The sequence below is a fragment of the Paroedura picta genome, chromosome 5 (genome assembly GCF_049243985.1).
Source record: "Paroedura picta isolate Pp20150507F chromosome 5, Ppicta_v3.0, whole genome shotgun sequence".
Lineage (NCBI taxonomy): Eukaryota > Metazoa > Chordata > Lepidosauria > Squamata > Gekkonidae > Paroedura > Paroedura picta.
In genome coordinates, this window is record NC_135373.1 from 68,265,899 (window position 1) to 68,282,816 (window position 16,918).

The window sequence follows — 16,918 nt, forward strand, 5'->3', positions numbered from 1 at the left end:
GAGAAATGTTGATGGGTAATTATAGCTTGTACAATGAGCAAAGTTGTCCACAAGGTGGAAAACTTCCTTTCATGACCTCTCATCAACAATATGATGACAGATACTTCCATAATGGAGCAGATTGCTGGGCAGCCCCGAATGCCCAAGGGAAGACAGGACTGGAGCTGGGCTGAGACAAGCTGTAAAGTGTGCAGAGCAGCCAAAGCTAGGCAAAAGAGGGCACCCCCCCCCTGCTCCCTTCTGTGAAAAAATGGCTGGGAACAGAATAAGCTGTCTTGTTCATTCTGTGCATCTAGCTGTGAGGAATGATGAGCAGCCACAGCTAAAGCCAGACCTTGAGATATCATGGAGAGATCTCCAGATGATACAAAAAGGCACAAACCAAGCATACCACATTGTGTAAATCAGAGGCAGCTGCAGAGCAGACAAAACTTAAGTCTGTCAGCTAATGAAGGTTCAGTTACAGTTGGAATAAAGGTTGTTTCTCAACAGCGTCAAGGAATTGTTTAGGAATCAAATGTAAACATTCATTCCACCTGATATTATGGAAGTATGTTCATCAGATCAGCAACCTTCTTTGAATAAAGAAACCAAATAAAAATGTTAAGGGCCTAAAAACATTTCCACAGTCAAAAGGTATCTTACCGGTGACAAAGAATGCACTCCATCCACTGGCAGATGAAAGCCCATTCCCAGGGATTTTATCACTACCATGATATTTGAGAGATTTGCTCTGTGGATAAGAATATCTTAAAATAAGCACATCTGATTGATAGATATAAAAATGATGAGCCATAAACATTGTAAAATGTTGTATGAATGCAGGAGGAGATCACCCAGTCTGAATATCATGTGAGAATTTAAGACTTCAGGGGATTTATGCCCCAGCTGTAGTGGCTCTGGCCAGGTCAAGTTTAGGCTTGTCAGGCTTGCATGTTGTTGACGCCCCCCGATAGTCATCTGGTCAGTGGGTGGAAGCAGCATGGCAAAATGGGGGGGGGAGGCAATCTTCATCACCATGTGATAATGTCACTTCTGGCTTGAACTGGGAGCACTGGCATCATGATGAGATTGCCAATCCCTAGCTATTATCTATGAGTCTGACCTCTGTCTCAGGGAAGCTAATGGAACAGATATTAAATGGGCTGATCTTCAAACATCTGAAGGACAACTTGGTGATCTGGGGAAGTCAGGATGGATTTGTCTCCAACAGGTCTTACCAAACCAATCTCATCTCTTTCTTTGATCGAGCAAAGAGCTTACTAGGTCATAGAACCTCAGTTGATGTTGTTTACCTGGTTTTCAGTAAGGATTTTGACAAGGTTTCCCATGATGTTCTAATGGGTAAATTGGAGGACTGCAGACTGAATTTTTATATGTTTAGGTGGATAGGAAGCTGGTTAGAAAACCATACCTAAAGAATAGTCAATGGTGTTTCATCAGATTGGAGGGAGGTAAGCAATGGGATGCCACAGGGTTTGGTACTGGGTCTGATAATGTTCAACATTTTTATCATTGATCTGGATGAGGTGGGGGAGGGGGACTATTCATAAAATCTTCAGATGACACCAAATTGTCAGGAGTAGCAAACACCCCAGAAGATAGAGATAGATGAGATCTGAACATGTTGAAAAAGTGGGCAAATTAGAACAAGGTGCAATTCAATGTCACATCTGGGTCACAAAAATAAGACACATTAATCAGACCATACCTGGCATAATGTGGTATACAAAGGGACTATGATATCTTACAGTTTCTATGTGATACCTCTGTTGATACCATCCAATAATGTATTTACCTTTTTTACTTACTGCATCATACTCTCTGCTCATATTTAGCATACAGTTCAAAAATATTTGAAAGGTTGTAACTTAGAGGAGGGCAGGGAATGGTTCCTGTTGGCATCAGAGGATAGGACCCATGGTAATGGGTTTAAATTACATGTCTAATGGGATTTGCTTGTCATCAGGAAAACATTTTGCACAGGGTAGTTCAGCAGTGGAATCAGCTGGCAAGGGGGGTGATGAGCTCCCCCTCACTTGTGATCTTTAAACAGCAGCTGGACCGATACTTATCCTGGATGCTGTAGGCTGATCCTGCATTGAGCAGGGGGCTGGACTAGATGGCCTGCATGGCCCTTTCCAACTCTATGATTCTATGATTCTATCACTACATCAGAGTTGATAACAGAAGTGCCAGCACTGAAGTGGCTTCAGCACTTTGCCTCAAACCTGATTTTAATTATCTTAAAATCAGGGGGGCTTTGTGCATATGTCAACGAAGTTCTTTCCCCCTTCCTTATTGGCCCAAGACTTTCTATCCCCACACTTAGACAACTCCACTACTAACTCTAACTCTACCACATGAACCCCTGTTCACAGACCTTCATCACAGTAGTGCCTTCATAGTCTACCACTTCATGTCCTAACTTTCCTCCTTCCATCCAAAAGCAATGACCAGTTTAGGCTTCACTGAGAACTGGTTTGTCCCTGCTCACTGCTATAGTGGTCCAACATCCTTCCTCATTGCTTCTCTTCAGCATGGCTTCCCTGCTGCGGTGGACATTGGGCCTGCAAGGGGTAGCTCCATCTTACTTATCCTGCTTCAGGTTCAGCGGCAGTCCAGTTGTCTGCTACGGCTCCCTGCTGGCTAACTCTCCAGTCTGAGACCTGTTACTTTGGCTTCCACCTCACTGCACTGCCACTGCACAGCCTTGCTGCTCAGCTGTTCAAGATTTAAAACTCCCAGCTAGCCATTGTGTTTCCAACATTCTACCAGTGGCCCCAGCTTGCTCCCAGCCTGTGTGTTTTCCTGCTTGCCTGGGCAGTTAGTGGGCTCCATGTGCTGCCTGGGCCCTGCAGGATTGCCAGCATAGCTACAGTTATGTCCCCTGAACTGGAGTCAGGAAATATAGGTGGGAGGTGGGAAGTGAGCTTAGAGGATGGGAAATTTTCCTCCAGTTTGTCTTACCATCCTTCTTTTCTCCCTGTAGTTCACACAGTTTGCTTCATACTTATAATGGAACTAGCATCAAAGCCCATTTTAAAAACAGGCTTTGAAAGGGGTAGCACGCTCTCTTAGTTTGGAGGCTGGGAGGGCACTCAGCTCTTCCCCCCCCAGCTGTTGGGAGGCTGGGGCGGCACTCAGCTCTCTCTCCCCCCCCCCCCAGTGTTTGGAGACTGAGAGGGCTTTTAGATCTCCCCCCTTCAGCTGTTTGGAGGCTTGGAGGGCACTCAGCTCTCCCCCCCCTCACAGCTTGGAGTGTAAGAGGGGGATGGAAGAATGTCCAGCTGGTGAGAAGAGACATTGTGGCAGGCCCTACAGCAACATAGTTTTACTGTCAGCAGACTCAGTTTCTGGCCTGTTCAGGAGGAAGAAGGTGAGGGGGGTGGGTGGGAAAGCCTCCAATTGGCCGTCAGTGGGAGAGTACCCCTTTTCTCTTGGAGGCATGTCCCCCACCGAGGGCCAATTGGATAGGGTGTGCATCATCCACACACCAACTCAACATTATCCTGGCTAAAGATACATAGTAAACTGTGATGCTTTTATGAGTCTATAGATGTAGAAATCAATATACCTCGAGCATAATATTAGATATTGCTGCTATAGCTATTGCATATGAGGTATGTAAAAGAAATCTGTCAGGTTAAAACTTACCGCTTGAGTACCTTTTGAATAATAGTCAAGTGATTGAAATTAAGCCACTGGACACCACCAACAACTAATATAGTCTGCCCTGTATTCTTGAGTGGCTGTGATCTGAAATAAAAGAAAATTAAATCGAAAGCTGAAACTAATTCTGCCTCAGAGCATCTTTTTAATACAATTACATTATACTTTAGTCAACTGGTAATTTCTGGCCCCCAAGGACTGATGTCATTTTCTGTTTCATAATATGTTTAACTTTAGGTATGTAATAATTATTTTACTCATTTTAAGGCCATAAATCTAATTAGAAACATGAGAGCATATACTGTGCCAGTAAAACAGAGCACCTCTCCAGCAACAGAAAAGGATACATGCATTGTACAGATGTGGGGGGAAGGACGAAGAGGATTATGGGAAGGGAACTGCAGCTTTTTCTGTTTTGTTTCCTGTATCAGTAATATCAGAGAATGTTTCCTTATGACAGATTTGGGCATGGAAAGGGAGAAAAAACCATGTATGTTAGATTAAAAATCTTTACACAAGTATAGAATGCTGTAAATCAAAAGGGAGTAATGACATCATTGGGATGTGGTATTTCTTCTTCTGTACTTGATATTGACATTGCCTGAAATCTCAGAAAAAACTCTGAATCTCACATTAATTCCTTCCCACTTTTGCCATTGCATTACATGAAAAAAAGAGAGAAACAATGTCCCCTTATGGTTAAACTGTTGATATAAGACTAGGCAAGGCAGTTTGTTATGCAATTTATTAGGTCAGTCTTATGGCTAAGTATACCTTATATACCTTTGAAGACAAAATAAGGGCAAAGAAAACTATGATTGTCACCTTAAACTGCTTGGAGGCAGGTAGAATAAAAATGCAGTAAATAAAAGAACCACGATGAAAAATGCTCAAATACACCAGCAATAGGAGTCCTATTGTACCTGTGTAGCAACTGTTCTAGGGCTTCTTCAAATGTTGGTCTTTGGGTTCCAGTGATCCAAAATTGGGGATAATATGAGTAACTAATAAATGTGCTTCTACTATTTATATTATGATAAAACTTCATATCGTGAGCCTTTTGCCACTCTTGAAGGGTCTTGTTTACTCTTTCTATCAGATAATACATCATCCCTCTGTTAGTTGAGTCACCAATGAAAAGAACCTTTAAAGGAAAAAACAGAAAGCCTTCAATTACTGTTTTAAAACCTTGCCCGTTGCCAAGTCCTGAAGTGGTTTTATATCTATGCATGATAATGCTTTCAAACTCAAGCTGCAGCAAATAAAATTTGCTTCAAAATAAATATGTTTATTATATAGTGTGCACAATAACATAATTTAAAGCATGAGGCCTGAATATCAGACTGCATTAAAAGTTATCAATAATCAGCTTTATCTAAACTGTGATAAATCCCTCATATAAAGCTGACTACCAGTTCACAAAAACAAGACCGTATGTATTCTGGCTTCAAAGGCTGACCCCCTAGAGGAGAAAGCTGAAAGGTAAGAATCAATGAGAGCCATCTTGGTGTAGTGGTTAGGAGTGTGGACTTCTAATCTGGCGAGCCGGGTTTGATTCCGTGCTCCCCCACATGCAGCCAGCTGGGTGATGCTGGGCTCGCCACAGTACTGATAAGACTGTTCTGACCGAGCAGTGATATCAGGGCTCTCTCAGCCTCACCCACCCCACAGGGTGTCTGTTGTGGGGAGAGGAAAGGGAAGGCGAATGTAAGCGGCTTTGAGACTCCTTCGGGTAGAGAAAAGCAGCATATAAGAACCAACTTTTCTTCTAAGTTTGTATTTAAATGTATCTCTCCACCCCAGCAGCAGCTATTTGGTTTAGACAAATAAAGCCTAATAATAGTCAGCTATATTTGGGTTTATTAGGCATTAATTATATTAATAGCTGAAACAAATTAGAGAATGTGTAGTTTGCTTAAAATATTTTAAAAATTATGGTAAGGAATTTATTTTGAATGCATATTCCTAATTATTACTTCATATGATAAGATTGTTTCTCCTTCATACACTCAGTAAATGCAAGAGGGATTTAAAGGGCCTTGTTATAAATACTAACCATGAAACATTGTTTCATGTCTGCAAACTGATTCAGTTGCAATATTACAGTGGAATTCACTTGCATAGCCAAAACCTGTTGCTATAAATTAGCTATCACGAGGATAGTGAAATACCCTTAACTCCAAAATGCTTATGTAAGAAAAATAATGTAAGTTCCTGTTTTAACAGGTGAATTCTAAATACTCTAGCTAATTGATTTTTAAATTTTTCCGGTCCTTAATCATACATTACAGAGAGGCATTTTATTACTCTGTTAAAATGTAAAATGCTTTTTTAGAGTGATAAATAAAATATACTTTTTGTCACCTTTCACTTCTACTGTAATTGTATAATGATATATGACCAGGTATATGAAAAACCATTTACTATTCAAGAACCAGTTTCCTATTACAATTTTTTAAAAACTGCCTTCTATGATAATTAAAGTGTTACGCTTCACCAAAGTCACAGAACTATTACAGTAAAAGTTAATTAACCATAAAGTTATATGAGGTTTTGTCACACAGATGTAAAACAAATCAAGCCATGTTTTATTTGGATTTCACCTCTTTTCAATACAGTTAAACCCATGTCATTTCCCAAGTGGTTACCATCTAACAAGTGTAATATAGCCTGCATACAGTTTCCCTTAATAAGGAGTTCAAAGACAAATTGCTACATGAAATAAACTTAATAATAGAAAAAATCTCAGCCAGAAACCTCCCTCAGTACCTGTGGATGACTGGTTGGCTTAGCTTACATACCATAAACCCAAATAACTCCACATAAAATTCGGTAGGGAATTTATTCTCCCCCTTTTCATGTCTCAGCCAACCTGGATCTATTCTTTTACCTCAAGTAGTCCCAACAGAAATAACTATTTAAGCACATTCTTACATGCCTGAAAGTGAAATAAGCAGTTTGGAAATGGTATTAGTAGGAAAGCAACAGAATTATAGTTTTCATTCCTTGAGAAGCTTTTATCTCTTGTGTGTGGTATACACAGCTGAAAAGAGCTTTGCCTGTTCCCTTTGGTATTATACTACACCTAACATTATTTGAGAATAATTTTTGCTGTATTTTAGATAATCATACAATCATAGAGCTGGAAGAGGCGATATAGGCCATCTAGCTTTAGGGTGAGTTTGCTATGTCAGAATTGAAATTATATTAATAGAAAGGGAAAATTAGATTCAATAATAATATTCTTGTAAGACCAAATATATGTTGGAAACAAACCTTTGAATGCCATTTTCCCCGTCCTAAGGCAAAGTAAAATCTAGCAATAAAATCAGCCAAAAAAACTCCCCCAAAAACAAAACACAGCTTCTGTCTGCTTCTGCAAACAGAATTCCACCAGTATAAGCAAATTGATTAATTCTGTAGATGTATTATTTTTCCCTGTTAAAATGAAATCATTTCAGTCTCTATAAAGTTGATAGGGAGAGAGAAGAAAAAAATCTGATAATTCATAGACAGGATACCCATGTGTCAAGTAAATAAGGGATCACAAAAAGGACTGATTATTTTATAGACAATGTAATATTTCATTTAATAGTTGTTTAAATAATCCTATTTAGAATATTTAAGCTATGTTTTTTGCTATATGCATAAGCATCATAGGCATGTGATATACACTGGCATTCACCCTGGCTGCATCAGAAGAAAAGGCAATAATTGGCTGAGCAAATAATCCCTGCTATTTGGCTCCTCTCAGAACTTTCTCGTATAATTCTGTTGTAAAATATTTTGCAATATTAGTAAATAGTATGTAGAAATTTTGGGTTGGGAAATTTGGGGGCAGAGCATGGGGAGAGTACATTTTGGGGAGGAAACTCAGATAGGGTAAATGCCATAAAGAGGGGGTCTCTAACCTTCTAAAGGCTGTGAGCAACTTTGAAATTCTGGCAGTATGATGGTGCGGCCACAAAAGAACTGCTGCAGGAGGTGGAGCCAGCCATAAAGTGGTTGCCACAACTTACCTTCAATCACACAGTGAAGATCCTTGTGCTGTAGAAGTAGGTGTTGCCAAAGCAATTTTCAAAAAATATGCACAGCCAATCAGATCTCCAATGGCCAATAAGAAACCTTGTTGGGCAAAAGCCCTACCTAATCCTGCCCACTTTCTAAAAATTCCAGAAGACCTCCTGGTGGTTGGCAGACTAAGTACACAAATTTGCTTATTCTTCCTTTTCCTTTTGTCTTTTGTATCACTTTCCTTAGACGATAAACTTTGGTTTTATATTAAGTCACCTTGCAGAAATATGATTGTTTGTTTATTGTTGTATTTCTATTCCACCCTTCCCCAAAGGCTCAGGCCCCATTACAACTTACCAAATACAGTTTAATTCTACAAAAATCTACAAAAATACAGAATTCAAATTCTACAAAAAATTAAGCTACAAAAAATCTTAACTTTAAAATTACTTAAGAACAATATTCCAAATGTAGTAAATATATATAAGCTTGGACCTAAGTATAGAGTTAGTCATGGGGATAATATAGAGCAAACATTTTCTAATGTTTTCTTACTTACTTCTGGAAACTCGTATCACCAGAAATGGTTACTCAGTCACAGACCTCTGTCAATTGTTAGACAGTCACACCATGCCTGTTAAGAAGAAATTGTGTTTCCAAGCAACCATCTTAGACTCTTCACTACCAGAAAACTCAGCCTAGTGAGGTCCACCTGAGACCTGCACGAGAATGTAAAAGAAGAGCTGATAAGATTAGTGGGCAGAAGCATGGCCATGCGTTAGGTATACAGTGGAAGAAAACAGAGTGCATGCAGTTTGTTTTAAGCTGTCACAGACAGAGAAGTTTTTCATACAGAACACATTAGATGCAACTTGGACCAGTTTTATCCCCATATTAGAATGGTGTCATTTGAAGGGCTGCTTACAGTGAGCAGAATTACAATTAAATGAGTCTCATTTTGGTGCAAAAACTAAAACACTGCCTTAGATCCACCAGGGTTTTCCTTCAGGCTAAAAGATATCCATCTTTTCTTGCCTCCTACCTCCCACGGTGGCCTGAAGTGACCACTAATCTCTTGTTCTTGGGGGAGATGCAGACACCCAGGTTTGGGAAGGGGCATTTCAGGATGCCACAGGAGGAGGTAAGGTAACAAAATTGTTCACTGTGAGTGGATATCTTTCTGCTCGTGAAAAACCATGCTCATGATAGAGCTAATATCTAGTGAAGATATTTTAATACATATGTTAATATGTAGGAGTACACACCTATATATTCAAAATAAACTCAAGCAGTTCCTTTGGTGTGGAGATAAACCAGTTTACCATTAATGCATGCTGTTGTTGTATACTAAATATACATACCTTTTTGCTTTCTAGACACTGCTGGAGTTCCAATTTGTTAATGACAGGATATTGACAATTGTGGGGCTGCCATGTTATTTGTCTCCAGTCACAGGTTCTGTTGTCAGAACAACTAAGACAAGGAACAATCCATTGTCCTGGAAAACAGAACATGTTTTGTTGTTTTCATTTGGATATGAATTAGACATGTGAATACTTACTGTTAACATGAGTATGAAGATGTCCTCCTTGGAAAGACATTTATTTATGGTGCCAATCAGGAATGGAGTACTTAATAACAATGGAGAATATTCGTTGGTATAGAATACAGTAAAATAAAAGCACTGAAAGGGCAGTTCATATGTCACATGAATATGATATATGAATATGAATATTTAGGAATATGAATTCCTAAATTGATAACTGAGCCTTCGGGGAGGGCGGTATATAAATCTAAATAAAATAAATAACTTAAACTTGTGAATGATTTGCAGGTCAAATGTCATATACAGACTGTTCATGTCAATTTACATCATCTTAATATTTAAGATTCAGAAGCAATTAAGATAATTCATACATTTTACCAAGAAGTAATGATAATTAACTGAGTAGTGGACAAAGTCATTGTAGACATCAAGGGGCCCCAACCACCCAACTCTTCTCTCTGCAAAAGGCCATGATTCAAGAGCCCTCTTCATGGTCCTCCTGCCTGGATGCCTTCACCATGTCTCAGTGTGGCTGTGTGCTTGGCTAAGGGGAGCAATCTGGTCTCTGGCTCAGTATTGCCTTGTTTACTTTACTAGAGCCTCTGCTCATGCTTGCTGTCCTGTAGCAGCCATCAGGAGACACCACTGCTTGAAGGAATCCCTGAGGAATGAGCCCAACACTGAAGTGATGTTTCCATCTCGGAATAACACCTCTTACAATTATAATGAGAATAAAGGATTAAGACGGTTATTGCTGGAGGTTTGGGGTTGGAGAGTTCTTTTAAAGAAAACCACAGATTAGCAACAGGAACTAAAAACAAAAAATGCGAGAATATGCTTTGTTCTTTCATCTCAGTGCAGTTTAGCTGGAGTAGGAAATGAATAGTTATAGTAGACTTCATAGTAACAATGGAAGAAGTCATAAGACTTCTACAGTTCTATCATAAGCACAGTTATACTCTGACTTCAGTAGAATTAGAAGGATATACATCTAAAGCTCATTTACTTTGGATACATCATGCAATCAATCTCGCTAGAAAAATCATTAATTCTTGGCATGGTCAGCAGAAAAAGAAATGTGGTCGCCAAAGGATCCACTGGCTCGACACGATCAAAGCCCTTACAGGGATGATCATGAACCAACTAAAAGAAGCAATCATTGACAGAAGCGCATGGCGAAAACTTTCCTATAGAATCGCCGAGGGTCAGACACGACTGAATGGATAACATCATCATCATCACATCAAATCTGCTTGGGATTTCATGGTTAAGCCCTTTCCTGAATGTTGTGCTTATGCCCATATAAATGTGGTTTGTAATGCCTAGAGTATCTCTGCTGCTTTTCTAAGCAGCTTTCTTACATTTTGCATATACTGTTTGTGGAGAAACTGATGTTCCATCATTGAAAAGAACAAAATGAAGAAGTGATTATTTTCTTTTTGGACACCTTGTAAAGGTGCAAATAATGTTTGATGCTTTTAAGACTGATGTTTTCAAAGGTAAAGTTGCTATCAAAACCATGTTTGCCTCTTCAGAAGCTGGTTTCAAAATCCAATAAATCAAAAGGATCCTAAAAATGTTTGTCCCATGATCTTTACTCCAAGCACTGGTGGCCCTGGTGGCCCAGAAAATGCCAGGACTAGCACTTTAATTCCATTCTTACAGACCACAACTAGTGCAGGTGAGAACCCATAACTCAATGGTCTTTGTCTCTAAAGAAGAGATGGAAAGAGCTTTGTAACTTGCTGAAGTACAGTGATGGGGATGCATGACTGTTCTGTCAGCAAGCCAAACTATGTGTTACACAGGACAGTGGGGCCCATCTTCCACTAGTGTTGCAATGTTCTTCTGGCAGGAAAGAACATATAGCATTCTGTTGGTGTGTGACTTATAAGGACTAGTGTGAAGGACTAAAACTGAGGTGACAGTGAGTGGAGCACATGCATTTCATTAAGGCTTTTTATTTTACCTGATGGACCCAACAACAACAACCAACTGGAAAGACTCTTCTTCTTCCTGTATTTGATTTTGCCTGTCTCAACATGACACCATAGCATGAAAGGGCCTCTCACTAGGTCTTTGTCTGTCTACATGTGTACAACACTACTCTGTATTCCACATGTTTGCTACTCTAGTTATTTGTGGATCTATTACACAGTTACAAATACACTGATTTTGATGGTAGAAGAGATTATCTCTCAAAAGCACAATTATGCATGCCATTGGCATTTTGGTTTTGAAAAAGCAGAGTAGTTTGGACCTCAGTTTGTTACATCTTAAGAATCAGAGTTGTTATGAAATCTGATATTTTCCAGTTTAACACAGTGCCTACAATAGACTCAGGAATCTCCATTTCAGCTGGAATAGAATATATTTTCAAAGATGTAGAAAATGTATCAGGCACGAACCTGGTGTGTCTCCTGTTTCACACACTTTCAACTGTGGCTGTGAAATGGCTGACAGGAATTCAGTAGACAGAGGCTGCAAGCCACACGATTCCTTGGGATGAATCAGGGAACCACAATCCTGATTTAAAATATGAACATGAGGTTGATTAATATGCAGCAGTTACTCAGACACACAGAAAGTTTGCTGGACAACATGGGAAGTTTTGGAAGGAGAATGGGACAGGGAAGTTATTTTCTGGTTCCTTCTGCCCTACATCCATTTGTTTCAACTTTGGTGGCTCAGTCATCTTATTCAGTTTCTTTACACAGCAGCCATGAAGGAAGGGAAGGGTCTAATGGGACTAAGGTGATGGTCAGTTTTAAACCCCTTTCTCCCTTTTGCATTTTTCCTGCTTAAAGTAAAATAGTACCTAATGATGCTATTTCCTTGTATATTCTTCCTTGCTGGGACAAATAACACTTCCACTAGAAAAGGATATGGAAGGAAAAAAACTTCCTCGCACCAGCTGCTATTTAAAGGTAAAGGTAAACCTGTGCAAGCACTGGGTCATGTCTGACCCTTGGGGTGATGCCCTCTAGTGTTTTCATGGCAGACTCAATACAGGGTGGTTTGCCAGTGCCTTCCCCAGTCATTACCATTTAACTCCCAGCAAACTGGGTACTCATTTTACCGACCTCGGAAGGATGGAAAGCTGAGTGAACCTTGAGCCAGCTGCTGGGATTGAACTCCCAGCCTCATGGGCAGACAGCTTCAGACAGCATTTCTGCTGCCTTACCACTCTGCGCCACAAGAGGCTCTGTTTATAGAATTCTAATGAGCTATCTAGTTTGGCCTTCAATCATAACCAAAAATAATATTGTTCTCCCCCATTTTTGCAACAAAACATTCTTATGTCAAGGTCCATTCTGTGTATCCAGTCATAATGCTGTTACTAAGGTAAATTACCAGTATACCAATTATAAAACCAAGAGAATATTTCCTCGTGGTTTATAAAGTCACTATCAAGATGAAGAAAGCAGTCAAGGCACCGGGTGCTCAGAAAGAAGATCCAATGTTTTCCCAAGACAAAAGCGACAATCCTATTGACTAATTTGAGAGGACAAGGATGAGTCTACAAATTTCACCTGTTTCAAACAATATGCTCATGGAACAGCATACCTAAAATATTTTATGTTGCAGTATAAAGCTCCTAAGGTTTTTGATCTACACTCTTCGAGTCAGGATTTGGCCACTAATATTTTGTCCTCTGACTTTTCATAAGAATATGGATAGGAGAATGCTACAGTGTGATGTAGGTCAAGGAATTAAACTGTTATGTTTCTGTGGAAGATGGAGTCTGTATTTCCAACAGTGTTGCTGACACCAGTAGTATCATCAAAAGCTTCTACCTCATAGCAGGACAATTTGCACAAGGCTTCACAGGAAAACTCTAAATTCCTGAACAAACTGCGACTGCTATCAACAAAGTGCCACAAAATAACAGGGATTTTCCAAGGAACAGTGCAGGTATTTAAGTAATGTGCAATAATTGTTGCTTTCAAATATATTCTGGGACAACATCATTTTAAAGAGTGTATTTGTGAAAATATGCTCAATTTGTTTAGCAAAAAAACAAAATGGTTTTAAAGACTATCTGAGTTCCAATCTCCTATGGAGGATGAATGCAGAAAGTATGCTGTACACAAGGGAGGACCAGTGTTTTATGATCAAAGACAGTTTTAATATTGCCTTGTAAAATGTATTGGCCAAAGGTCAGCCACACACATTTACTTTAGTTCCAAATAAGTTGCCCAAAGGATTTTATTAACAGTGTGCAGATTCACCAAGTCCCTTAAAGGTACTGCCATAACCCTAATGCTTTATCCAAAGATGAATGTTGATGAATGTTGATGAAACTTCACAGGAGTATTAGACACTCTAAGGATGAGAGGCAAACAAAGGATATTTATTATTTGGGCCAATCATTAAGGAAATCTGGAGATGACTGGATTGATTTCAAAAGGAATTAGGTTTAGCAATCACATTTCAAATTGTAGTGGGGGTAAACTGCATCAATAAAGTTGGTACTATTAGGATAATTGTACAATATGCTCGATTTGATTCTAAAAATGTGTGTCTATGTAACTGGATTAGGATTTATGGTTACTTAATCATGCTGGGATTGGTTCTGAAGACTAAGTAAACAGGACATACCCTGCTTCCATGTCTACTCATCCCCAGTTTATCTTCTAAAGCACAGGGTTCAGGATAGATTAATGTAGAAGGTATGCAAAAAGGCAACCATTACATCTCAAGAATATATTCCAGTATGACATCCACTGGATTACGGCAACTGATTTTAGTAGGACCGTAACAAGTAATTGAAAGAATGTTGACTTAACTTCATAGGAATTTGGATTCAAGAAGAGTTACTCTCATTTCTGGTAGTATTTATAAAGTTCACTTAAAAACAGCTTTGGCAAAGCAAAGGATTATGTATATAGAGGATGGTATGGAAAAGGTGAGAAAATAATTATAGGCCACCTGATTGAAAGTTTGCAACAACACCATCATATATGAGTGAAATAGAATGGAAGCCAAAACCACTGTTGTTTTTTTTATTTTCATAGAGTTCTTTTCACTGGTTCAAAGATGCTGCCAGAACTATTTGTTTGTTTGTTTATTAGATTTTTAGCCCGCCACTCTCCTGAGACTTGCGGCAGGTTACAATATACAAAACCCCATAAAACATTATAAAAATCCCATCCAACTACATCAGCATCCTGCAGGTCAATCCAATACAGCTTCCTCAAAACAGAACATGACAAAAAGGATTTGAGAAATGTGTGAAACAATTAAAGAATCAATGTAATGAACTAGACTAGGGAAAACTTTCTTGGGGGGAGATGACCATGTGCTGCTTTTGATCTGCTTCTTAATAATATGGTGGCAGAAAGAATGGTTGGCAGCTGCCAGTATTGTCTGAAGTTGCCCATATCTTCTTGGCAGTGAATCTTATGCTGACATAACTTAGAATCAAAAGAAGATTTGAAAGAACTGATAAAATCAGAAACGGTATCATTGGAAAACATTTGGAGAAAGGTTCATTATGAACACATCTAAATACCACACTGATATTGTGATTCAGGAATACCAGGATATACTGTTATTTTTCAGCTTGGGTTTTTTACACACAGTCTGCCTCTGAATTCACTATAATAACAATGGTATGGTGCAGTTTTACTAGAGTTAGCAGGTATGGAACTAAAGCAGGATAAGCTCTTCTCCACAGTGTGGGGGTGTTCTTTGCCTCATGGAACTCTCTGAAGCCCCCAGTTAGGGAATAGAGGGGTGTTCTAGGCCCCTGTTCTTTCTCTCTTCCTGACCATGGGTAGTTAGTTGCTGCCTCAACCTGCAAGAATCTAAATAGCCTTTAGCAAACACTTTTCATCATCTTTTGGAGGCCTGGGAGAGCTCTCTGTGGGGAGTTTTGACTGCAGCCTCTGATCCTGAACTACTTTGCTACCTATAGGATGAGGTCCCACTGCCCAGCTGGTTTGCAGCACTTGGCTGGAAGTGACCAGGGGGTGGGTGGGATGTTGCTTCAAATGCTGATTTGTGTCAATGCTGGGATAGAGGTCCCCTGAGAAACGTCTGCAAATCACTGTGAGTTCCCAGAGGAAACGTGCATATAAATGAAATGAATTGATTAGATAAATCAAATGGAAGAATTAGGGCCATTTCGCACGGCTTCAAAATAGCACAATGGTTGCTAATTGAAAACGCTACTAATTTGCCTTAACGCACGACGTCGCAGACAATCTGCAACACTCCTGAAACCAATCAGCAAAAAGCGCTTCGTTGTAGCGCTTTCAGGGGAATCCAGAAAAGTGGATTCACCCTCCGGATAGCGATACACTCCTGCAACCAATCTGCAACACTAGCGCTAAAGACCTGTGCGTTACCATTGTTGCGGGTTCTTCAAAGTCCCTCCTCCTGAGCCTGTCCTCCAAACATCCGGCGAAGCGATCGCCATTTTTTTTTCTCTGAGCGAGCGGGGATAAACGCACCAGCGAGCCTCTTTCTGTTTAGAGGCTTCCCTGGCTTCAGTCCTTCACCTTTAGTCACTAAGCACAAACCACATAAAAGCCCGTTTGCTGAAATAAAGTCCCTTTATTTTTTACACATTAATTCAGCCGAAAATCGGGCCCGTGAGAGGGGGGGGGGATTTTTTTTTTATCACTCGAGGCAGCGTGCCAACGATCATACAATCAAACGACAGCTCACATTAGGCAGCTGGATGGGTCTCTCCGTTGCAACGAATCTACCTAGATTCGTTGCTATGGGTCTGTTTTTTTTTTAAAAAACCTTTCTTAAAGGGAAAGGGGCTGTTTGGGAGCATGCTAACGGCTGCCCATTGGCTGCTTGACGGCCAGGGGCGGGACGAGCTTGGCAATAGCGCTTCCTTTCTAGCGATTTCTGCCGAGACCGGAAGCCTGTGGGAAACGCTAAAAAACGCAACTGATTCCACTACAAAGGCAGGTATGCATAACGACGAATTCCACTATTTTAAATGGCGATTTTTCATTCCGCAAACAATTTGCAACAAAGATCCCCGTGCGAAAAGGCCCTCAGTATGGTCATGATATTTTGTTCCAAGACAAATAGCTACTTAATTATAATCCCATTGTTTTGCAACTGCAGAGCAAATACATGGTCAGATTGGTAATGGATTGGGTAAAGTTGCTAGACTTCCCCTGACTAGCAACAGGGGATGAAGGGATATGGTTGCCGTATCCTGCTTGGAAAGCTCCTGACAATTGGGGATGGAGATTGGGGAAGACCGGGATCTGAGTGGAGTGCCACAGAGACCGTTTATGCACTGGAGGTTTCATGCTGGGCTGCAGGCTGGAGTTTTAGTCGTGGCAGGTTGCCCCACCTCTTCCTGCACCCACATGGGGGAGCATTTGGCCTGGTGCACCTCATCCACCCCCTATCTGTCCTCCTGATAGGTGGGTAGGGCAGTGAAGTTCCCAGTGCATAAACGGTCAGAGTCAATCCATAACATCCACTTTCTTCAGAACAGTTCTCTGCAGTTTTGAGATGATTTGTAATTCTAGGGGATCCCCAGGTCTCACCTGGAGGCTGGCATCCCTAGTATAGGCTAATGGCACTCCATAAAATTAAAACAGCCACTTGATATTTTTAAGCTCTCAAGTCAGAGCCTTGATGCCCAGGTAAAGACACTCTTAACTACAAAAGCGTACTCAGTCTGCTCATTTCATGGGATCAGAAAGT

At 40.2% G+C, this 16,918-nt stretch overlaps 1 protein-coding gene across 6 annotated transcripts in view; it reads right to left on the reverse strand.

Annotated features, from left to right (window-relative positions):
• CPED1 (cadherin like and PC-esterase domain containing 1) overlaps positions 1-16,918 on the reverse strand; it is a 126,968-nt gene that overhangs the window by 13,089 nt on the left and 96,961 nt on the right. For 5 of the 6 annotated variants that reach the window (XM_077338396.1, XM_077338395.1, XM_077338394.1 and 2 more), the window contains 5 exons: positions 11,641-11,758; positions 9,048-9,184; positions 4,596-4,816; positions 3,658-3,759; positions 646-733 (listed from right to left, as the gene is read on the reverse strand). In XM_077338396.1, the coding sequence (XP_077194511.1) occupies positions 646-733; positions 3,658-3,759; positions 4,596-4,816; positions 9,048-9,184; positions 11,641-11,758 (666 nt within the window). Of the gene's footprint in view, positions 1-645; positions 734-3,657; positions 3,760-4,595; positions 4,817-8,245; positions 8,406-9,047; positions 9,185-11,640; positions 11,759-16,918 lie in introns of those variants that run through there. The other variant, XR_013231138.1, reaches the window with a different exon arrangement.